General features: G+C 46.2%; 1 protein-coding gene across 1 annotated transcript; it reads right to left on the bottom strand.

Moving 5' to 3' along the window:
* Positions 1-20579: 20579 nt before the first annotated feature.
* On the bottom strand, positions 20580-23835 carry LOC117833936 (probable mediator of RNA polymerase II transcription subunit 26c). Its single transcript, XM_034713527.2, has 9 exons — positions 22970-23835; positions 22800-22868; positions 22580-22662; positions 22396-22469; positions 22223-22275; positions 21849-21888; positions 21592-21734; positions 21160-21256; positions 20580-20914 (listed from the first exon to the last, which is right to left on the bottom strand). Exons 1-9 carry the CDS (start codon positions 23366-23368, stop codon positions 20799-20801), a joined length of 1074 nt encoding a protein of 357 aa, XP_034569418.1. The 5' UTR covers positions 23369-23835; the 3' UTR covers positions 20580-20798.
* Positions 23836-24787: the final 952 nt, after the last annotated feature.

The following is a 24787-nucleotide window of genomic DNA, read 5'->3' on the forward strand; positions in this document are numbered from 1 at the left end:
ATAACCGAGAATTGCGGCGATCCGGATCTAATTACATCCTGCAGGAGAGTACCCTGATCACCAGCGTTATACGACTGTCCAGGTCGTATTTAACAACCTCTCGATTAGCAAATTCAATGATTAGGAATACGACTACCCGGACCCAGGGATGCACCCCCACATGGGACCCCACGTCTGGCACGATCACCATGTGAGTTTCAGGCTACACCCCTGCCAATCTCCAGCACGTCAAGCGCGGGTACGAAGTATTCCTGATCATAGAGTTTACTAACCTACTGGGCTTTACTGGTCCCATACCCAGTAAGTGATCAGATGCTTATCACTTGATCAAAGGTTAAGACAACGAATCGGGCCTTAACCAAATTAATCTAGCAGACAGAACTACATCTCTAGCTTCTGTCCGCTACCCAATTCCAAGTTAACCTTCCATATATCACATGTATGACTCAAAGTTTTTCCTTAAGGTTGGTAAACCAAGCATGTAAGCAAGTAAGCAATTCTAGACTTGGGTATCTTCTAAGGTTTGAACAAGTGGCAAAGATGTCCTTAAAACAAGGCATGATCATACACAAGAATAGGTTTCAAGCAACTCCTAGACTTAGTGCATACATATAGTAAATAACCTATAATAAGTCACATGAAATAACGACTCCAAAATAGATAGGTATAAATGCACCGGGGCTTGCCTTGTTCGATAAAAAGGTTAGTAGACTCTGACGGGTTGGCTTCACAGGGAACTAATTCAAACACTTCTTCGGACTCCGAAGGTCCTTCTGAAAATTCCCAATAATCTCCTTCCGGTGCTTCGGGATCTATGGTATAATACATGCAGGGGTTAGAATGCAACATTTTGAATTAAGGACTATACAACTTTCCTTCATGATAAAGTAGCAAGCCAACACACAAAAAAAAATCCAAAAGATTAACCTACAATTTTATTTTTCTTATTTAACCCTCCTTATGGCTTTTTCTTTTATCTTTAGAAAAGGTTATAATTATTTTCTAACTTGAAAATCTAATTTCCTATGGGTTAAGAATAATTTGTGATTAAGAAAGTGTTATTCATATTTTATACATTTTATAAATATTAAGTATTTATTTAATTACCTTAAAAGGAAGGCATTAAATAAATACCCGAATTTTTATTATTTTTCTAGGGTGTAAAAATTTTAATGCATAAAGGAAAATAAAACAAGCCTAACAAAGTTGGTTTCACTAATTTTGGACACTCCTAGAAATTTCTGTGATTAAAATGGTGCAAAACGAATTTAAACTAATTACTTTACTAAAGAAAATCTAATTTTTCCCGAAAAACTCCCGGAAATACTTTTCTTACTCAACCCCTCTCTACCCACTCTCACGTGCACTGGGCCCCACGGCGCGGACCCTGCTTTTTCCTATTCATCCTACCCGCTGGCCTCTTTTCCTCTTAACGGGCCTCGTGGGCCGATTCTCTTCCCCTTCTCTTTTTCTGGCCCGCCACTGGCCCATGGCCTACTCTCCCTTTTTTTTTTCTTTTCCCGCGACTCTGGCCTGCTGGTTGCTTCTGGGCCCCCGGCCTTTTTCCTTTTCCGGCCGACCCGCGCGTACTCCACTGGGCCTCCCGACCACGGCCCAACAGACGGCTGCGCCGCTTCCGGCCTCTCTCTCTCTCTCCCCCTCTCTTCCCACTGCCGCGCGGGCCCAACGCTCGGGTGCTTCTTCCTCCTCCCGCCAAAACGCGCCCGCGACAGGGGGCGGCGCGATTCGCCGGCTGGCGCCCCACCGGCGGCGATGCTCAGTCAGGACTGCACCCCTACACCATCCCGCACCCGTGCGCGGCAACAGCTCCTCGGGAGATGGCCGGAGCCATCCCCTCCACGGCGACGGGCGGCGACTTCCTCGGCCGGTCGTGGTTACTCACGACGACGGCACAACCGACTCAAACAGCTACCCTTACACCATCCTAGGACCCTAAGGACTCAACTACGACTACTCAAGAAGAAAGAGAAGCAGCGCGAGGTGGTGCTCACCGTGAGCGGGCGGCGCGACGACGATGGACAGAAGCAACGGCGAGCACGGTTATTTTGGCATGGATGTTGGACAACGACTGGTCTGGGGTGTAGCTGGGGTGTCTGTGGAGGAGTAGGCGAGAGGAATCGATGGGAGCTGCGGTGTGGCGGCGGAATTTTGCTCGGCGGCGGTGTTTGACAGAGGAGGTGCTGGCGGCGGTAAAAAGGACGGCGGTGAAACGGCGGCGCGGGAGCGGTAGATATTCAAGTGTTTCACCGCACGCATGGGCGACACCGTGGCCTACCCGTAGGCTTATGTGGTGAGGAGGTGGCCTAGCTAGACGTGCTGGCGAGCGACCGGCGACGGCGGCGGCGACACGTCTTGGTGCTCTGTCACCGCTCCTCTAATGCCCGTGATCTTCAGAGCTTCACCGCGGCCGATTCCCAATCCGACGGCCTCCAAGCGCCTTAACAGAAGTTGAAGATAAACTCAAACCCTTCATCTTTTGTTTTGGCTCTGACTCGAGATAATCATCAAATACAATTGAATTTTGATTTGTTTCTCGGGTTCCTTTGAAATTCACTGAAACTGACATTCAGTTCGTCAGTCATTGACAGTAACACTGATCTTACTTGGTGCTTTGATTTAGTGGTCCAATTCTCCTTCTTCCAGTCCAACTTCTTCCCAAATGTGTTCTACAATGTCCCAATGTTCCATTTTGCTCATGAACAAGTACCCCTTTTGATCTACATTGCTCTGAATTCGAGTCCCAAGTTGATGCTTTGCTGCTGTTTCAGACTTAACCAAATTCAGAGTGTCAGTTAACTGTGACAATGTGCTGACTTTGAGCTTGAGTTTGACTTCCTTCCCTTCACTGTTCCTGACCAACAACACTTAAATATTGTAGTCCAAGGTTCATACTTCAATATAGTGTAGTTGTCCTGGTGCACTTATTTGAAAAATCCTGCAGAATTCAATTTTGAAAACAGACTCTGCTGCTGTTTTTCTGGACTCCTGTTTTCGGACGATGAACAGTAAACATCCTTTTCTTTTTCTTTTCTCTGATTCCTTTGAGATAATTAGCACTATTTCAATTCCGAATTTTTGATCCTCCAGTTCCAAACACTCTTACACTTGTATTCCATATTTTTGACAAATTTTTCTGAATTTCAAATTTGAAATTCAAATTTCGGCCAAATTTGACCCGAATTTGATTTTTCGGTCAATTTCTTTTCCTCTTCTTCTTAATTTTCTTTTAATTTTCCAAAGTCACTTACATGACTAGCTTGGCAACTGTTACAGCCTCTCCCCCTTAACAGAATCTCGTCCCGAGATTCTCGGGGTTAAATTCTCGGTTTTGAAAATGGAAAGGAAACTGCGTCAGGTCAACCATTCTTCCTTTTTCTGTACAAGGATAGTGGGGTGGTGGCTTTAGTTCATTTGTTCCTGACGGTTTCAAATAATTCCGGATACTTAGACTCTAGGTCTTTAACTTGTTCCCAAGTAGCTTCATCCGGAGTATGGTTTTCCCATTGTACTTTATAAAACGTGATACTCCGAGTTCGGGTATCTCTTGTCTTTTAATCCAGGATTTTAATGGGTCTTTCCTCGTAGGTTAGATCGGGCTCGAGCTCAATTTCTGAATCTTCTAAAATTTCTTCTGGAACTCTTAGACACTTCTTAAGCTGGGATACATGAAATACGTCATGTATAGAAACAAGTTGGTCTGGCAATGACAGCTTATATGCCACTGGACCTTTTCGTTCCATAATTTCATAGGGACCAATATACCTTGGGGCTAACTTACCCTTTACTCCAAAGCGTTGTATGCCTTTCATGGGAGATACCTTCAAGTATACAAAATCTCCGGTATGAAATTCCAAGGATCGTCTCCTTTTATCCGAATAACTCTTTTGTCGGGACTGGGCTACTTCTAAATGTTTGCGAATCTTTTGGACCTTCTCCTCGGTTTCCATAACCAAGTCTGATCCCAAATGTATCCTTTCTCCCACTCCCGACCAATTTAGAGGAGTTCGGCATCTTCGACCATACAAGGCTTCGAAAGGTGCCATCTTAATGCTAGCTTGATAGCTATTATTATAGGAGAACTCGGCTAGGGATAAACATTCATCCCATAGCTTAGAGAAGGTAAGGACACATGCTCTCAACATGTCTTCCAAAATTTGATTGACCTTTTCTGTTTGTCCTCCAGTCTGAGGATGATAGGCAGAACTTCTAATTAGAGTTGTACCCATGTCTCTTTGCAATCGTTCCCAGAATCTGGAAACAAACTGGGAACCTCGATCGGAAATTATGGTCTTTGGCACTCCGTGCAAGGATACAATCCGGGCTATGTAGAGCTTGGCATATGTCGACACCGGATAAGTAGTCTTGACTGGTATAAAGTGAGCTGACTTAGTAAGGCGATCGACAATAACCCAGATGGAATCATATCCTTTTGAAGTGGTAGGCAGTCCCACTATAAAATCCATAGAAATATCTTCCCATTTCCAGACAGGGATTTCTGAAGGTTGTAATAAACCTGCTGACTTTTGTAGTATGGGCTTAACTCTTCGGCAAGTATCACATTCAGCTATATATCTTGCAATTTCAGGTTTCATCTTGGCCCACCAAAATTTTTGTTTTAAATCTTGGTACATTTTATTGGTTCCGGGATGAATGGAGAATTTGGACAAATGTGCTTCTTCTAAGATTAATCTCCTTAGGTCCTTATCTTCAGGAACCACTATCATGTTCTTAAAGTACAGTCCTCCATCCTCTTCTTGATTAAATTCGGGAATCTTCCCCTCGACTTTTTGTTGATAAAGTATCTTAATCCATGGATCTTCTTTTTGGGCTGTTATAATTCTTTCTTTTAAGGTATCTTGAACCATAATATTCTGAAGTGTGCCTTGTTTTACTATTTCCAAACTTAATTCTTCCATTTCTTCACACAAGGTCTTTAGGCTAGACTGGACGGTAGTGCAGTGGCATTGGGCCTTTCTGCTCAAGGCGTCGGCCACCACATTAGCCTTACCAGGATGATAATGGATCTCTAACTTATAATCTTTAATTAGTTCCAGCCACCGTCTTTGCCTCATGTTCAAGTCCATTTGAGTAAAGATATATTTCAAACTTTTGTGGTCGGTAAAGATACGACATTCACTACCTAAAAGATAGTGTCGCCATATCTTTAATGCATGCACTACGGCAGCAAGTTCTAAATCATGGGTAGGGTAATGCTCTTCATGCCGCTTCAATTGACGAGAAGCATAAACAATAACCCTGCCCTCTTGCATCAGAACACACCCTATGCCTGTCCCAGAGGCATCACAGTATACATCAAAGGGTTTCTCTATGTCAGGTTGAGCTAGTACGGGGGCTGTAGTCAGCAATTTCTTCAAGACTTGGAATGATTCCTCACACTCAGGCTTCCATTCAAATTTTATTTCCTTCTTTAATAATTCTGTGATTGGTTTAGAAACCTTTGAGAAATTGGGGATGAATCTACGGTAATAGCCGGCCATTCCCAAGAAACTTCTTACTTCATGAACAGAGGTTGGTGATTTCCAATCCAGTATATCCTTGACTTTTCCGGGATCTACTTCAATTCCTTTTTCGGACAGTATGTGTCCAAGGAATGGAACTTTCTTTAACCAGAATTCACACTTACTGAACTTGGCATACAACTGGTGCTCCCGGAGTCTATTTAAAACAATGCGCAAGTGTTGCGCATGTTCCTCTTCATTTTTAGAAAAGACAAGGATATCGTCTATAAAGACGACCACAAATTTATCTAGCTCCGGCATGAATACTGAATTCATGAGGTACATAAAATGCGCTGGGGCATTTGTCAGTCCAAAAGACATAACCAAATACTCATACAGTCCATATCGGGTTGAAAAGGCTGTTTTTGGTATGTCTTCGGGTTTTATCTTAATCTGATGGTACCCTGACCGAAGGTCGATTTTTGAAAAGACCTTAGCTCCGGACAATTGGTCGAACAACAAGTCGATCCGTGGCAACGGATACTTGTTTTTGATGGTCACCGCATTCAAAGGGCGGTAATCCACACATAGTCTTAATGTGCCATCCTTCTTTTTAACAAATAGAGCTGGGCAGCCCCATGGTGAAGTGCTAGGTCGGACGAAACCCTTATCCAATAGTTCTTGGAGTTGTGTTTTTAACTCTGCTAGCTTTTTAGGTGGCATTCGATATGGTCTTCTAGAAATAGGAGCGGTGCCTGGTTCTAACTCAATAGTGAATTCTACCGCTCTATTAGGCGGTAGTCCAGGCAAATCTTCTGGAAATACATCTGTAAACTCATTAACCACTGCTCTAGTCTTTTTTACCATCTGGTCCAAACAAGGATGAGCGGGTAATTGGAGCTCGAAAGAGTGGCCTTGGTCATTTTTCATGCTAACGACCCGAGTAACCATATTAATTTGAACTTTATGTTCTTTCATCCAATTTACTCCCAAAATAAGATCTATTCCTTGATCTTCCAGAATTAAAGGGTAAGCTCCCACCTTATTTCCTTCTAGGTTCACAATCACATTGCGAGCTACTTGATTTGTATTCTGTGTGGCCCCAGTAGCTTGAATAGCATACTTGACATTTAATGTATGGACCTTTAGTTGATGTTGTGTAACAAACCTTTTACTTATAAAAGTATGCGATGCGCCTGAATCAAATAAAACCATAGCAGGATAATTGTTAACAAGATACATACCTGCTAGGATAGGCTCTCCTTCTAGAATTTCTTCTACATTCATATAGTGACTTTGTCCCGTCTTGGTGTTGACAAACTTACGATGGACAAACTTTTGTCCAGTGCCTTGGCCCGAGGTCTGAGCCCTTAAGTTTGCGTTTCCCCCAACTTTGGGAAAACGACAGTCTCGGGCGAAGTGTCCTGGCTTCCCACAGTTGAAACAAACCTGTGGAGTTCCTGAAGGAGTAGGGTTACGAAATCCGAGAGGTGGTGCAATTCCAGGACAAGGGGCAGCACTGGGAGCTCTAGTATTCCAAAACTGGAAAGGCCGTTGCTGAAATGAAGGACGATACATGGGTCGGGGAGGACCTCGATATACCATTCTCATTCTCTGTGGAGCATTCCCAAAGTTTCCAGAAGGAACATTCTTCCTTTTCAATGCTTCTTCTTTCTTTAAGGTTTCATCCAAAATTTTCATCTTTTCTTCTGCGGTAATGGCCGTACTTACCGCAGAGCTATAGTCGGCGAAAGTGCAGGTGGATAACTTTTCCTGCATTCTTGCGTTAAGTCCTCGAAGATAACAATCCCTCTTTCTGGATTCAGTGTTGACATGCTCTGGTGCATATTGGGCTAGGTGGTCGAACTCACTGGTATATTCCAGAATACTGTGATTTCCTTGTTGCAGTCCTAAGAACTGTTCTAGTTTCATTCTCATGATACCTTCCGGTACGAACTGCGTCCGGAAGGCTTCCTTAAAATCCTCCCACATGACTTCCCTACCCACTGGTTGCCTGGCCAGATGGCTGGTCCACCAAGTTGCTGCGAGGCCTTAAAGCTGAAGTCCTGCAAATTCGGCCTTCTGAGTGGTAGTACATTGGGGAATCACTCGAAACTTTTGTTCCATGTCTTGAAGCCATTCATTAGCTTCAAGTGGATGCTCGGCCTTTAAGAATATTGGGGGACGGGTTTCCAAAAATTGGGTGTAGGACACACCTTGCTCCGGATCTCGTCTACGTCCACCATTACCAGTGTTCTGTACGATCATCTGGAGTAATCGGGCCTGTTCTGCCCCGGAGTTCATCAGACTGGCTATGGCGTCAGCCAGCGTGGGTGCTCTTGGTAAATTCTCTTCCTGACCTCCAGAACCTGAAGCTCGTGGTTCTCTGGGATCCGTCATGCTGCCAAGAGTAAACAGGATATTAATACCTAAGGTTCATTTTATCAACAATTTTCTGTACACTATTATGTCACACATCACAGCATGCTCACACATAAACCATATTTATACACATACTTATTTATAATACATGCCCTGGAGTCCCTTTTTACAAAAACCCTTCGTACCACTTGTCCAACATGCATATCTTACAAAAATATATTACAACACCTTTCAGACAAAGTTTCACTTTAACCATCATAAGGGAAAATGCCTAGTTCTTCGGCATTTAGTCCCAGTCGAGCCATTGCTTCCTGTAGGATGTCTTGGTCCACGGTCATCAAGGTTTGCCCGGGGGGAGCAACAGGTGGGGCTTGATTGACTGAATTTTCACTCCCGGACTCTGGCCCGAAGTCGCTCCAAGTGCGGGAAGTATCAGAGGTGCTAATTCCAGAGTTTCCTTCCATTTCTTCAGGATCCTCTTCTTCTTCTCCGCCTTCTGATTCTTCTTCTCCCCATTGCTGCATGGGTCCATAGCCCTGAGGATCTAGCCCATCAGCATTGGCATTGGCCCAAGCGAACTGTTGATTTCCCGCTGGGACTTCACCCTGGTCGTCCTCTATGTCCACGTCAAATCCCTCCAGATTCTCATGAGCATACAGATCCATCTCAGGATCTGCAGGTGGAACTGGATCTTCTTCTACTTCCATCACAAGTACTAATTGATCCGCCTCCTCCGGGTTTGGCGGTTGAGGCTCTTCTGGTGGTGGAGGCGGTGGGACATTGATAATATTTTGTGCAGGTACCTGAGCCTGCATTTCTTCCAAGGCTAGATGAAGTGACAGGATCTCGTCTAGCTGTTGGAATCTTTCCGCTTCCAGCCTATGGACATTTGATTCAGCTTCCTCCCTTGCTCTATCCGCCATGCTCCTGCTGGCTTCAATGAACCCTTGCATCACTCTAAGTTTTTCTTCATAATCCTCAATTCTTCTGGATTGCTCTCGCATTGCTTTTTCCATATCATGCTCTCTGGCCATCGCCGCCTTCTTGTACATTTCTTTGTCATATCGGGCACCCATCAATTCCATCTTAGCGTCTTCATTCTTCTGCCTCTGGTTATAATATTCTCTGATGCAGGCTTGATGCAAGTTGTACATAGCTGTCATATAATCAGAAGCAGCAGCAACCAATACATCGTGCTCCACTCGGGAAGTGTTCTTCAAAGCTTTAATCCTTCTCCTCCATACCCTGTCATCTTGATGTTTGATTGGATAGAATCGAGCGGAGCTCGACCCTACCTCCACCTTGTGGTTTTCACATAGCTCAGTAAGAGCAGTCATGGCCGCCCTTTCTATGGTGTCATTAAATTCAAAACCCGACTCCATCACTTCCTCCAGACGCCAATTAGGACGGGTGTCATCATCCGGAATATGCACATACACAGTGCAATATTGCTTATGGCCAGTATCTTCTTTTCTCCAATAATATTCTGGGGGATTATGAAAACCTAACTCTTGTAGCGTCTTCCAAAGCAACTGCACGAATCCCGGCTTATCCAAGTAACGACCGCGGGTCCACCCATCCTTATCGGTGTAGCCTTCTTCGAACATCCTATAAAAGAAACGAGGTCAGGTCTAGCGGCACTCACCAAACCCAAAAGTTTTGGAAACATGCAGTGCAAACATGACGCAACGATTCCTACGTACTTTCAGACTTATATAAAAACTCGTAGGAAAATTGGTGGCATCGTAATCTCTCCCTAAATAATAAACTACCGAATACTAGCGACACGTAGCAAACAATTAGCATCTGCAAAATCAACAACCAGTCAACACTACTGCCACCTGTGACTCTTGTTTTTTATTATATTTAAAAATAGAGTCTTAGTTTTTTAAAAGGTAATATCTGTTGATTATCCCAACCTACGGCTCTGATACCAGCTGTGGCGGAACCGCCCAACTTAAGCTGGTTTAAGTGCGCCTAATTGCTGTCGGAACAGCAATTATTCGAAACGCACCTAAAACAGCATAAGTCCGGTAGTCCGTCGAGTGTCCCTGGGACTCCTCGAAGGATCCACGGCGTGTCTCATAACCATACATCAGGATAATATCCGCGATGGGATAATATCAACAAACATTACATTTTTACATACATATATAAAAGATACGAGTTATTACAGGACATAGGTTGAAACAAACTTAGTGATGCAGTGTTAGACAAGCTCTAAGATTTAAACATACATAGTTCAGGAGAAGATGCACAAGTAGAACTTTTTCTCTAGGGTATTGTGAGACTCAGGTCAATACCCTAGGGCTTCGGGGTCTCCTCCTCTGTAGCCTCCTGCGGAGCTTCTGAAAGATAGCCACAAGGGGAAAACCCTGAATACGGGGTACTCAGCAAGTCTTACCCGACTAACCAATATAATAGTTTTCTTTGGAATGCATGCTAGCTTTTGGGTGTGCTAGGCTAACACGACTTTTGCCGAAAAAGCTTACTATGAGTAATGCATTAGTTTTATCTTTTATTTGGGTTAAGTTATTACCTAACCATTCTAAATGATAACAGAAGTGAAAACAACCATAGCTGTTAAATCATACATCAATTGATAGCAGAAAGATACATATTGCATGAATTGATACTACGATGCTCAACAGTGATCAAGTGCATTCATAACCGAGAATTGCGGCGATCCGGATCTAATTACATCCTGCAGGAGAGTACCCTGATCACCAGCGTTATACGACTGTCCAGGTCGTATTTAACAACCTCTCGATTAGCAAATTCAATGATTAGGAATACGACTACCCGGACCCAGGGATGCACCCCCACATGGGACCCCACGTCTGGCCCGATCACCATGTGAGTTTCAGGCTACACCCCTGCCAATCTCCAGCACGTCAAGCGCGGGTACGAAGTATTCCTGATCATAGAGTTTACTAATCTACTGGGCTTTACTGGTCCCATACCCAGTAAGTGATCAGATGCTTATCACTTGATCAAAGGTTAAGACAACGAATCGGGCCTTAACCAAATTAATCTAGCAGACAGAACTACATCTCTAGCTTCTGTCCGCTACCCAATTCCAAGTTAACCTTCCATATATCACATGTATGACTCAAAGTTTTTCCTTAAGGTTGGTAAACCAAGCATGTAAGCAAGTAAGCAATTCTAGACTTGGGTATCTTCTAAGGTTTGAACAAGTGGCAAAGATGTCCTTAAAACAAGGCATGATCATACACAAGAATAGGTTTCAAGCAACTCCTAGACTTAGTGCATACATATAGTAAATAACCTATAATAAGTCACATGAAATAACGACTCCAAAATAGATAGGTATAAATGCACCGGGGCTTGCCTTGTTCGATAAAAAGGTTAGTAGACTCTGACGGGTTGGCTTCATAGGGAACTAATTCAAACACTTCTTCGGACTCCGAAGGTCCTTCTGAAAATTCCCAATAATCTCCTTCCGGTGCTTCGGGATCTATGGTATAATACATGCAGGGGTTAGAATGCAACATTTTGAATTAAGGACTATACAACTTTCCTTCATGATAAAGTTGCAAGCCAACACACAAAAAAAAATCCAAAAGATTAACCTACAATTTTATTTTTCTTATTTAACCCTCCTTATGGCTTTTTCTTTTATCTTTAGAAAAGGTTATAATTATTTTCTAACTTGAAAATCTAATTTCCTATGGGTTAAGAATAATTTTTGATTAAGAAAGTTTTATTCATATTTTATACATTTTATAAATATTAAGTATTTATTTAATGACCTTAAATGGAAGGCATTAAATAAATACCCGAATTTTTATTATTTTTCTAGGGTGTAAAAATTTTAATGCATAAAGGAAAATAAAACAAGCCTAACAAAGTTGGTTTCACTAATTTTGGACACTCCTAGAAATTTATGTGATTAAAATGGTGCAAAATGAATTTAAACTAATTACTTTACTAAAGGAAATCTAATTTTTCCCGAAAAACTCCCGGAAATACTTTTCTTACTCAACCCCTCTCTACCCTCTCTCACGTGCACTGGGCCCCACGGCGCGGACCCCGCTTTTTCCTATTCATCCTACCCGCCGGCCTCTTTTCCTCTTAACGGGCCTCGTGGGCCGATTCTCTTCCCCTTCTCTTTTTCTGGCCCGCCACTGGCCCACGGCCTACTCTCCCTTTTTTTTTCTTTTCCCGCGACTCTGGCCTGCTGGTTGCTTCTGGGCCCCCGGCCTTTTTCCTTTTCCGGCCGACCCGCGCGTACTCCACTGGGCCTCCCGACCACGGCCCAACAGACGGCTGCGCCGCTTCCGGCCTCTCTCTCTCTCTCCCCCTCTCTTCCCACTGCCGCGCGGGCCCAACGCTCGGGTGCTTCTTCCTCCTCCCGCCAAAACGCGCCCGCGACAGGGGGCGGCGCGATTCGCCGGCTGGCGCCCCACCGGCGGCGATGCTCAGTCAGGACTGCACCCCTACACCATCCCGCACCCGTGCGCGGCAACAGCTCCTCGGGAGATGGCCGGAGCCATCCCCTCCACGGCTACGGGCGGCGACTTCCTCGGCCGGTCGTGGTTACTCACGACGACGGGTCGTGGTTACTCACGACGACGGCACAACCGACTCAAACAGCTACCCTTACACCATCCTAGGACCCTAAGGACTCGACTACGACTACTCAAGAAGAAAGAGAAGCAGCGCGAGGTGGTGCTCACCGTGAGCGGGCGGCGCGACGACGATGGACAGAAGCAACGGCGAGCACGGTTATTTTGGCATGGATGTTGGACAACGACTGGTCTGGGGTGTAGCTGGGGTGTCTGTGGAGGAGTAGGCGAGAGGAATCGATGGGAGCTGCGGTGTGGTGGCGGAATTTTGCTCGGCGGCGGTGTTTGACAGAGGAGGTGCTGGCGGCGGTAAAAAGGACGGCGGTGAAACGGCGGCGCGGGAGCGGTAGATATTCAAGTGTTTCACCGCACGCATGGGCGACACCGTGGCCTACCCGTAGGCTTATGTGGTGAGGAGGTGGCCTAGCTAGACGTGCTGGCGAGCGACCGGCGACGGCGGCGGCGACACGTCTTGGTGCTCTGTCACCGCTCCTCTAATGCCCGTGATCTTCAGAGCTTCACCGCGGCCGATTCCCAATCCGACGGCCTCCAAGCGCCTTAACAGAAGTTGAAGATAAACTCAAACCCTTCATCTTTTGTTTTGGCTCTGACTCGAGATAATCATCAAATACAATTGAATTTTGATTTGTTTCTCGGGTTCCTTTGAAATTCACTGAAACTGACATTCAGTTCGTCAGTCATTGACAGTAACACTGATCTTACTTGGTGCTTTGATTTAGTGGTCCAATTCTCCTTCTTCCAGTCCAACTTCTTCCCAAATGTGTTCTACAATGTCCCAATGTTCCATTTTGCTCATGAACAAGTACCCCTTTTGATCTACATTGCTCTGAATTCGAGTCCCAAGTTGATGCTTTGCTGCTGTTTCAGACTTAACCAAATTCAGAGTGTCAGTTAACTGTGACAATGTGCTGACTTTGAGCTTGAGTTTGACTTCCTTCCCTTCACTGTTCCTGACCAACAACACTTAAATATTGTAGTCCAAGGTTCATACTTCAATATAGTGTAGTTGTCCTGGTGCACTTATTTGAAAAATCCTGCAGAATTCAATTTTGAAAACAGACTCTGCTGCTGTTTTTCTGGACTCCTGTTTTCGGACGATGAACAGTAAACATCCTTTTCTTTTTCTTTTCTCTGATTCCTTTGAGATAATTAGCACTATTTCAATTCCGAATTTTTGATCCTCCAGTTCCAAACACTCTTACACTTGTATTCCATATTTTTGACAAATTTTTCTGAATTTCAAATTTGAAATTCAAATTTCAGCCAAATTTGACCCGAATTTGATTTTTCGGTCAATTTCTTTTCCTCTTCTTCTTAATTTTCTTTTAATTTTCCAAAGTCACTTACAGGACTAGCTTGGCAACTGTTACATAGGCGACGAGCGTGTCAGAGTTGCAGTACCCGTAGAACACCCGGCCGCAGACAGTGCCGGAGCACGCCAGCCCGACATCGGCGGGGAACCAGCACCTGAGGGAGAGCCGGTGCACCCTCCAGTGCCTGCACACGGCGAGAACGGCATGTCCAACCTCGAGAAGCTGGAGCTTCACCGATGAGGCCATCGCCGAGTTCTTCGACAACCCCACCGTGCCCTACGAGAAGAAGACCCTAGCTCATCGACAAGATCGCCCAGTCGTCCGAGCTGCAGCCCCACGTCACCTCAACGTCATCGTTCACAACTTCCGTGCCGCCATCGTGCCGCAAATCGTCGACGCCGAGTTCGAGAACATCTACAACACGCTCACCGGCACCGAGGTCGCCACCATCACCTCCGTCGTGCAGCTCGAGTCGCAGGATCTGGCGCAGACCACGTAGCACGTGCAGAAGATGACCGTCGTGTTGCAAGGTGGGGTCGAAGAGGCCGATGGGCGCATCGGCGGCGTGGTGAGGAGGCGCGCGTCGACGGCGAGCTGGGCGAGCGAGGCGACGGAGGATGATAGCAGCACGGATCCACCCGCCCTCCCCATTCTGGCGGCGGCCCTCTCCGACCCCATCCCCAATCGAGGTACCTGTAAGAACCCCACAACAGCCTCACTCGCAACGCGTTAGACGTCGTATTCCAGCGGTAGCTCGTGGGGGCATTGCTGGTGGCGCACAGGATGAAGTCGAGCAACCAAGCAGAGTCCGCGAAGTTGAGGGTGGCCGCGAGCCTGCGGCTGTCTATCACGCGCACCTTCACATTGGCCGGCGGTGAGCAGCAGCTAGACTGGGGCGCACAGCTGGCGCGGCTAGCAGCAAGGCCTTGCATCGGGCAGGGGTGGACCACGAGAGAGTCAGAGAGATGAGAGAGAAACCAGGAGAGAAAGAAAGAGAGAGCGCAGGAAATTTACTTTGTGGGCAGCGGCGGCGCTAGGAGGTCGATGTAGGAAAGGTGGAAGGGGAAGCTGCTGGAGCCCAACAGAGGGATCCACGTGCTGACGTTGCCAGTTTTGAAGTATTGGGAAGTTTATTATTAGGGATCTACTGTCGGATGACATGATTTTAGGAGGAAAAATGTTAGTAGAGCTCCCAATAGATAGTTTTAGGGATATTTTGTTTAGACTTTTGGAGTTGCTCTAAACACCTCTAAGTGACAGGACCTGGAAAACAAACAATAGAAAATTTTGAGTACAATAACAATTGAAACATGGGTATGACCATAGATTTAAACAAGAAAACAACAAATGTTAAATGAAATCAAAAATTTATTGTTGAAACAATTCATATATATAATACCAAACAATTGATTTAAAGAACAAAGAGAAAAGGTTTGTTAAGAACTTAGGGTGTGTTTGGATGGAGGGACAAGTGGACGGGACAGGATCATCCCCTTTTTTAAGGATGAGATGATCCCACTTGGTATTTGGTTGGAGGGATGGGGGCATCCCAATTTCATTATTTGGTTGGAGGGATGAGGACAGATGAAATAAACGGTGTTTGTATTCCGTTAGTCGCAGGGCCCACATGTCAGCCTCCCTTCCAAATCTTCTTCTTTTCCCATTTTCCCCTTCCTCTATCAAAACTGCCAACCAATCTTGAAATTCGACATCCATATTGAATTCCAACTCAATCAATTGCAATAGAAGCTTCCTTGATGTCTCGCGAATCCATTTGACTGCTCATTCTCACGAATCCATGGACGGACGAGCCAAATCGAGGAGGCGCCGCCCGACCATGGACGCGCCACCGCCCGCCCCTAGATCTTTGCTCCCCCTTCCTCCGCCTCCTTCACCTCCACAGGCGCGGCCCCCGACCTCCTCTCGAGCTCCTGCTCGCCCTCGCCTGGCTGCGCTGCCGGCCACCACCTCTTGGCCCCAAGCCGTGCCGTGCCCGCTGCTCACCACAGCTGTGCCCCTGGCCTGCGCCGCACCACCGCCGCCCGTGTCCTTGGCCGGCCGCCGCCGCAGCCTGGCCTAGCCGTCACCGGACAGAGCCATCCAGGGGCATGCAAGGAGGAACGGAGGGGTGGGTGCAAGGAGACGGAGGGAGACGCCGTGCACAGGGAATGGATCCATCTATCAGTTTTGGAGGGACCGATCCATCTCTCTTTTTCAAGGAATATTCCTGTTTGATGTTGTCTCGTCCCACCTATTACTCCAACCAAACACATGCAAAACTGGAACCGTTCCATCCCATCTCTTCATCCAAACACACCCTTAAGATCCGACTATACAAATGGATGATATGAATTGTGAAAGAAATTAAAGAGGGAGTACAAATCGGAGCGTACTAGAAGGTTTTCATGGATGACAACCGTGACTCCAGATTGACCTCGAACGGCATAAAAGGCATAAGCCTGCGGCCGTTCACCCTGTGCATCTCCTTCGTCTCAACGTCAAGGGCAATGAGATCATCTTCACCATCCACCAGGTCAAACAAGACCATGCCGCTCCTCTCCCACGAGCTCATAAGCTGTATCGTTTGTTGGTGTTGCAACCATGGCTTCGGCGGCAGCGGCATCAGAAACCGCAATAATGCTGCCTCCGTGTCGATCACGGCGTGCCGCGCCCAACCGGCGCCGGCAGACAGCAGCCAGACGAATATCCTCAGCTTGTCCCTGACCAGCATGGTCAGCCTCCCGTCCGGCGACGACGCCAGGCGGAGGTTAGCGTCATAACTATTCATGTCGTCGTAGCTCTTGGGCAGGCGGTTCATCGGGAGCTTGATCGACCCTGCCGTGGCCGTGCGGACGTTGTAGGTGAGGATGTGGTATAGGTCCCCGTCGCCGCCGCGAATTGCCCAGTGGACGGCGCCGCCGATGACGACGGCGCTGCAGTAAGGGTGAAGAGAGTAGCCATGCGAGCGGCGATGGGTAGAAGCCGAGGTGACGGAGCTTCATTCGCCGCCGGCGTCCGAGGACGCGGTCCGGACCTCGACGGAGCGTGATGACGGGGACAAATCCGCGGCGAGGAGGAGGAAGGAGCAACCGATGCCGTCCGAAGCGGTGAGTAGAACGTACGCGAAATAACAGGAGAGCGATGAGAATTTTGCCATCTCCGGCGGATCCGGGAGGAACGTGCGGCCGCCGGTCATGGGGTCGTAGACGCAGATGCCCGACTCCTGAGGCACGTCGGCATAGGCACGTCGGCATAGTGATGGCGGCGGAGCACGACGAGGCCGCCGCGCGATGTCACGGGGTCGTAACGGGCCAGGAGGCCGCCGCCGCCGGCGCCGGGCAGGAAAGGCGCGAGGTGCTTCTCGGAGAGGCACGCCGCGGCGGGCGTCGCTGGATGCGCCAGGGAGAAGGACGCCGGTGGCGAGGAAGTTTGGGACGCGGCCGGCATGATTAAGCTCTGCAGGAAGCCGAGCAGGCGCGGGGGTACGACGGCGCCGGGACCGCGGCAGACGCGCCGGATGAAGGCCGGGCTGAGGATGTCGCGGCGGAGGGGCTTGCAGCAGGCGGCGCAGCGGACGAGGGTCGCCGCGTCGGACCGCGCGACGATCTCGAGCACAAGGTCCGACGGAAGCGGCAGCGCCGCTGCGCCGGCGTCGTCGTTACCTCCGGCGGCGGCGCGGCCGTGAACGCACGGGCACGGCGTTGCTTGCGTGGCGACATCGCCTGTGCGTTCGAACGCGTACGCAATCGGGGATTACGCGGCGGCCAAGCCGCCAAGGTTTGGAGGAGGGTCGTCCGAATATGGGCTCCGAATCCGATTCAGAAAGACCCATTGATTGTCTGACAAATTTGGGGTACATTGCCAGTTATTTCTGTTTCGTTTTGTGTATGTAGGTAGGGGCGGAGCTTAGGCCAGACCAAAGTAAGCCATGCCCCCCTCCCTAAATTTTAGCTCATATTACATCGAAAATTTGGACACTAATTAGAAGTATTAAATCTAGACTAATTACAAAACTAATTACACAACCCCTAGGCTAAATCGTGAGACAAATCTATTAAGCCTAATTAGTCCATGATTTGACAATATGGTGCTACCGTAACCATTCACTAATGATGGATTAATTAGGCTTAATAGATTCGTCTCGCGATTTAGCCTAAGGGTTCTGCAATTAGTTTTGTAATTAGCTTATGTTTAGTCCTCCTAATTAGTATTCGAACATTTGATACGACAGAACTAAAATTTAGCCTCCTCCTCCCAGACACCCCCATAATTCTCCATTGATTGAACAGTATTTTTGTACTGTTCATGCATTTTCAAGCCCAAATACATAGATCGGCCCCCTCTGCAATTTCTGTCAAGCTCCGCCTATGTATGTAGGTTTATTTAGCTTGGGTTTTGTGGAATGCGAGGAAAATGATGAGAATAAAATGTTACCTTGTTGATATGTATCCTCACTTAATAATTCACTTTTTTTTCATATAATTTCATATGATGGATCTGTATTTTCACACTTGCCTGAAAACATGGCAGCTTTCAGGCGACGTGTATTTGTGAAACCTTGGATGTGTGTGTATGTTTAGGGTTTTCTCTATTTCTAATATAAAGATAAGGGAATATAATGCTCAGTGCATTATAATTTTTTCCAAACAGAGAAGCAAATGTTCAACACAAGAAAAAAAAATTGTTACTATTCAACCATGTAAAATTTCACTACTATAACCATTGAAATAGGCGGCATAACAATAGATTTAAACAACAGAACAATTAAGCGTGCGGTTTGGATACTGACTTTAAATTGAATTTTAGTTGCTTAAAGTTTCATTATTTGATACAATTAGTTTTCTAACAAATATTGTAGCATGGACTTGGAAGCCTCCAATTCCATAGATCTCTTTCATTCACTCTCTACATTGCAGTTTTTTGTTGGTGGGGTGGGGTGGGTTGGGTGGGTGAGTTTGGGGTTGAGGGGTATATATATTGCTCGGGCAGCAGATACCTATTTATCTCCCGAGCGGGGATGATTAGCTACCTTGCTAGGAAGTCTTTTGGGCAAGCCTATTTGCGGGAGAATTTGCATGCCCCCCCCCCCCCCCCTCTTCCTCCTTTTCTTTTTTCTCTTCCACTCTGGATATGTTTTTTCTCTACTTCATAATTCACCATTTTCCATAATTTTGTATGATTAATCTATGTTTCCTATTGAAAATGGTTATCCTTCAATAGTACATGTTCTTGCTTCATAAGAAAATTATTTTTATTGTGCCAAGAAAAATGTTGCAACATAAACCGAAAATACTCCAGCTTAAATTTTAATGTTCTACAAATATAATTGATTTCTTAGTTTGTTAAATAAAATAATGACCTAACCTGACCAAATCTTTTAGCTTAAATAAAAGAGTTCATGCTTAAATATTTTTTAAATATATATCTGATCATATAACTTTTGAAAATGTTTAAGCTTCTCAAGAAAATTTTCAAGCAAAGAAAAACACATATAGAAAGAAAACAAAATTTGGTAAAGATTAACTAGTTAAATAGTAGTAAAACACTTAGGCCCTGTTTGGTTACTCTTGCTAAAGTTTAGTAGCTAAAATTTGCTAAACTTTAGTTGCTAAACTTTAGCAAAAGCTGTTTGGATACTCTTGCTAAAAGACATTTAATGAGCTGTAAAAAGACCTACCTACCCTTATTAAAGGTGCGTAGGAGGGGGAAGACAAACAATAAATGAGGGGTATAGGTGGTCCAGCCCACCTTTTAGCAAGTTTTAGCAACCAAAAACTTGCTAAAGTGCTAAACTTTAGCAACTCAACTTTAGCAAGTTTTAGCAAGGGTGTTTGACAGTTTAGCAGCTAAAAGTTGCTAAACTTTAGCAACTAAAGTTTAGTAAGGTGGAACCAAACACCCCCTTAGTTATCTGGAAAGGTCAAGAAAAATGTAGTTATGTGAAATAGCTCTCTAAAAGTGTAGTTTATTTTTATAGTTTTCACAATTATAGTGTAGTTTTTTAAATAATATATCCAAAACTTTGCATCTATACAATGGCTCACAGACCACGCACATGTCCCTCATCTTTTAGTTAGCTAAACAAAAGTAAAGATGCTGTCGCAAGTTTCAATTTATGTTAAAGTTGCATCTTCGATTTATCCAGGAGTATGTTGTAGTTGTCAAGAAAGAAATCCAAGCTCAGAAAGGAAGAGAAATTGGGAGCAATCGTGATGAATTCGTGTACGCTGTCCAGCACAAAAGTGACTAGGCCTAACGTCGAAAGTTCTACGCGTCAACCAACGCAATTCAGTACTCTTTGATGGAGCCACGTTTTTGTGTCCACGGCTGCATAAAAGATACCCTCGCATATGCAGGCATGGGCCACATATAGACATAATGAGATAACCATCACAGCGTGACCAGCCTAACAGGAACCAATGATAGGACCAGAGTGAAACTCCTGAAAAGAGATTCAAGATGCCACTCTTACCCGTGCAAATTCCCAACCTGTTGCTTCCTTCTTCCATGATCAGAAAAACAATCTTGCAGCTTTGCATTTCTGATGCTTGAATTACACTTACCCCAATGAGGAAAGTGAAATCTTGATGCGTGAAGGGGCAAAACCGTCAAAGCACACAACAGGAATATAGGACATGATGCTAAAGATCGCCGCTCCCATTGCTATAGATCGATGCCATGTGCTGAATCTGCTGACCTGGGGCATCCATTGCACACGAGACATGACATGCATTCATATCCATCCACCACTGACCAATGCCAATACTTAACAACCAAAATATAGGAACAGCAGCTTAAGAAACTCTGATTCTATTTTTTTCCCCTGAGGGGAAGCATAAGCGTTCACTCTTATGTACCTGACAATATCACACTGGAGGTAAGGCTAGGCAACCAAGAACATAGGAAAAAGAACAAGAAACCGTTTGCTTCTTTTCTTTTCCGTCACGAGTTTTAGTGCAAAAGTTTGCATGTGGCGCGAGTCGAGGCGTCAAGCAGGTGAAGGCTAGGTAACGTTATCGGTGCCTTGCAGGGAGCCCACCGCTGCCGTTCTTGCGGATGAAAGCATTTCTGTTCTTCGGCTTTGGTATGTCGTTGATGTCCATCACTTGGATTGTCCTCTGCTTTTTGGCTGTTGAAAAGCAAGCATGAAAAAAAGAGAAAAGGTTAACCGATTTGTGCCTTCAATCTGAAGGGCCCTCTTTTGCAAATTGATTCCATGTGATTTCAGATATGACAGCTTGTCATTTCAACTGCTAGTATTGGCTCCAATGCAACAATTCAAAAAAGAAATAATTTGATAGACAAAAGTTTGTTGTATTTATCATCATGTTGTCTTTGATAATGCAAGGCGAGGTACAAAACTCAGCAACTTACCATTTTGTGCTTCCTGATAATTCTCCTGGAGCCTCTTCCTTGCAGAATCAAGCCTATCAAGGTCCAGAAGACTGTCCTTGTGGTCCCTAGTCACTTTCTGCAAGGAAAACTAAAAATTATTCTCGCAGACTCAAATATATGAAAGAAAATAACCAGACTCCTTTTGATGAAATAACAATGCAGTAAGAAATTTTTGATTCCGTGACAAAAGTAGTTCTTTTGTTCACTGAAAGTGGAACACAAACTTTTTGCAAGTTGCAACATTGTGCAACGACAAGTGTCATGTGAGGCAAAATCGGTCAAAAGATGCTACATCTGGGGTCCATAATGATGGTGCCAGTTCTACTTTAAACAAAATGCAGTGCACAACCGTCGGATTTGATAGCAATGGGGACATAGGAATCAAGGAGAAAAATCTGGTTCAATCCTTACAGCTGGAGCAGATGGCATAGGAGTAGAATGATGGTTGTTGTTCATCTGCCTGGAGTTATGATGCGCGGGTACTGGGCTTGCCCTGCGCTTCATATCCATTGTTGGCTCAAATCCGTTGTTAGCTCTCTCTGAAGTTGAGCCATCTAAAATTTCAGAAACAAAGAGCATAACTCCATAAGTAACTTTTTGCAGAAATTAAAGCAGTGAGAACCAAATACTACAAAACTGAACATAGAAAGATAATATGTGACACTCACTATGCCTCTGTGGACTGGGAGAATACTGAAACCCTGAAACCTGGAAGGTTGAATTAATGAAGGTGTCATTGTTACAGAGTTGTCAATGAAGAGGAGGTAAAAGTACATGCTCTAATAAAATACAGAGGTGTCACTATAGCTAATAGCAACTGGCTCTGCCCGTTACTACTAGTAGTAGTTTACTCTGCATGAGAAGCATGGATAATCACCCTTTTCAGAGCTGTGATAGGTTGGTAAACTAACAGGGGAATAATAGAGGGGAATATTCCAGGCACGATGCTTCTTACCAAAAAGAAGCTTTACACAAACAGGGGAATCACTAAACAAGCTTGTGGTGCAGAATTTTGGATCAATTTCTAAGCAAGAACAGTTACCCGAGGGCTTTGGTGGCTCCTGCCTTGGATTTTCTCAGGGGAGTCGCCATCAGCTGCCATCATCAAAGCAATCAACTTCTCCCATCAGGATTATCAAGAACAGGATAAAAGAAATCGTTTTCTACAAAAATCCTGAGCCAAAAGAGGCTGTAAAACTCTACACAGTGACGTACCTATGATCGAGGAGCCACCGTCACCACCGGAATTGTGCAGGCGCACCCAGTCATCCACTATCTCCTTCCACTTCCTTCAAGTTGCAAGCAACAGCAAGTCCCACAAAAGAAAGGATAATTAGGCAGCATATTCGAAGAAGAAAATCATCTGTTTAGCAATAGCGTTCTTGTCCATGTTCTTCACCTAATGAGCTGCTTCACCAGTCGCCTGACTTCGGCAGAGGGGTGCTTGCGCAGACCATTCACATGCCGGCCGATGTCAGTCTCCTGCACCAACACGAACAGCAAATTCAATTCCATGGCAGCCGCTCAGCTCAAGCAACCAAATTAGACCACCAAATCCTTGTGTAATAAGTAAATAACAGAAGTGACGAAACAGAATGAGAAAAAAAAAAAAGCTTGACCTGCAGCGCCTTGTAGGTGACGTCCATGTCTTCCAGGTTCTGCAGCAAGCTCACCAGCTCGTCCTCGGGCTGCGACAAAACACCACAAGCGCGCACAGTTTGCGTGAAAAAAACTGCGCATTTGTAGCAAATCCGCGTAGCGAGGCGGTAAAAATGGCTTCTTTGGGGACCTGGTCGGGGTCCTCCAAGAAGTCCCTGATGGCCACGATCTTGCTCTCCAGCCCGGGCTCGCCGCCGGCCCCCGCGCCGAGCTCCTCGGCCTCCTCCGCAGCACCGGCTCCCGCTGCGTCACCCTCCGCCTCGGGCGAGACCGGCGCCGCCTCCTCGCCGTCCTCCTCGTCCAGCCCCGCCGCCGCCAAAGCAGCACGCGGCACCGGCGCTGCCGGCTGGCGCGCGTCGCAGCTGCTGCAGCCGGCGGCGGCGTAGAGCCGTTCCACGATGCCGTCGCGGCGCGCGCGCAGCTCGCCCGGGCGGTCCCGCGCGGCCGCGGCCAGCGCGGCGTCCACCAGCGCCCACGCGTCGCCCCCGAAGGCGGCGAGCGCACGGCGGAGGCGCTCGTCCCGGTCCATCGCCCGGCGCGCCGCGCCCCCGGACACGGACGCCGCCGCGCAGCACGGAGATTGAAGGAATATCCGACAACCAGACGCAGCACAAGGCGGCGCACGCTCCTCGCGGCGACACTTAACCGGCCTGGCCCCCGCCGCTGGCCGGGGCGTCAGATCGCCGGAGAGAGAGAAGAAGCGGCGGGGTGGGGCCCGGGAGGAGAAGCGACAGGTGGGGCAGGACCCCGCGCTAAGGCTGCGGCGATGGATCCGAACCGAGGAGACGGAGGGGAGAGAGGAAGACGGGGAATTCTTGGTGATGTTCGTAGAGAGGGGAGAGAGGAAGACGGGGAATTCTTGGTGATATTCCTATGGCTGGCTGGATTTGGCTGCGCTCAGGGTCGATCAGCTCGGGCGTGGTGGTGGGTTGGTTCGTTCTTTGCAGGCTCTGCACTCTGCTGCCGCGAATTGGCGATTGCGATGCTGTCTCGCTCGCCGCACCGGTGGACGCATTCGGAGGCCCCTCCGACCGGTGGGTCCCGCGCTGTGTTTTTTTAACTCTGTTTCGGGAAGTGACGGAAATAGCCTCGGAAACCGTGGGGGCTTTTCCTTCCGGTCTTGCGGCGCGTTTCGTTTTCCTTCTCGGAATTGCTCCCTTTTTTTTCTTAAAGAAAGAAATCGGGGAGTAGAGGATTTTTTTTTTGGAATTGTAATTGCAACAAGCACATGTTGTGCAGCACATGGAATTGGAAACTGCTAGTTGGTGTGTCGCGGGGCTGTGCGTTGGATCCACATTACCGTGGACTGAGTTCTTACGACGTGATAAGTGAACATGTCGACTTGTTATTAATATAAATTGCCATTTTATGTGATATCATATCAGTAAAAATATTTGTTTTTGGGATGTAATATAGTATAAGATTGTAATTTCATTAAACATGTTGCGTCGCATGTCCTTGTACTTAAGTGTAAACAAAACAAATACAAAACTACCGTGACACGTTATGTGTGATACCAGCTACATATACGTTTCTTGTTCCTTCGATTTTTATAATTGTCATGAATCGCGTGAATTGTTTACATTTAGTCATAAAATGCTTTAAGTTCTCCCATTACGTAACTCTTAGAAAACATCATACCTTAATATAAAGTTATGATGGTGCGAATACTATTTTGCTAGTTACACGAAAAAACTACATCGATCTGCATCTCACATGGATTCATGTGGACCTCAGAAATAGAACAATCAAGATACAAGGTAGGTAGGTTAAGTTGTATTTTGTGTTGTACAAGGCTACACATTACTCCTCCAAGAGATGATTGTGCAATGAATTGACAAGGCTTTCCTTTAGACTTGTGCTGCGTCGTATTTATTTTCCTTCATAAATTTGTTCTCGGTTTGTAAAAAGAGAGGGGAATCAATAAATGTATGATTTTTAGTGAATA

The sequence above is a fragment of the Setaria viridis genome, chromosome 8, assembly GCF_005286985.2.
Source record: "Setaria viridis chromosome 8, Setaria_viridis_v4.0, whole genome shotgun sequence".
Classification (NCBI taxonomy): Eukaryota; Viridiplantae; Streptophyta; class Magnoliopsida; order Poales; family Poaceae; genus Setaria; species Setaria viridis.

What these genes read in the sequence shown, in the direction of transcription:
- LOC117833936 (XM_034713527.2), bottom strand. Translation starts at nt 23,368, where the DNA reads ATGGACCGGGACGAGCGCCTCCGCCGTGCGCTCGCCGCCTTCGGGGGC. An exon ending in TCTTGGAGGACCCCGACCAG is followed by an intron (nt 22,869 to 22,969) that starts GTCCCCAAAGAA and finishes GTTTTGTCGCAG; the next exon opens with CCCGAGGACGAGCTGGTGAG. An exon ending in GGAGCCACCAAAGCCCTCGG is followed by an intron (nt 21,889 to 22,222) that starts GTAACTGTTCTT and finishes TCAACCTTCCAG; the next exon opens with GTTTCAGGGTTTCAGTATTC.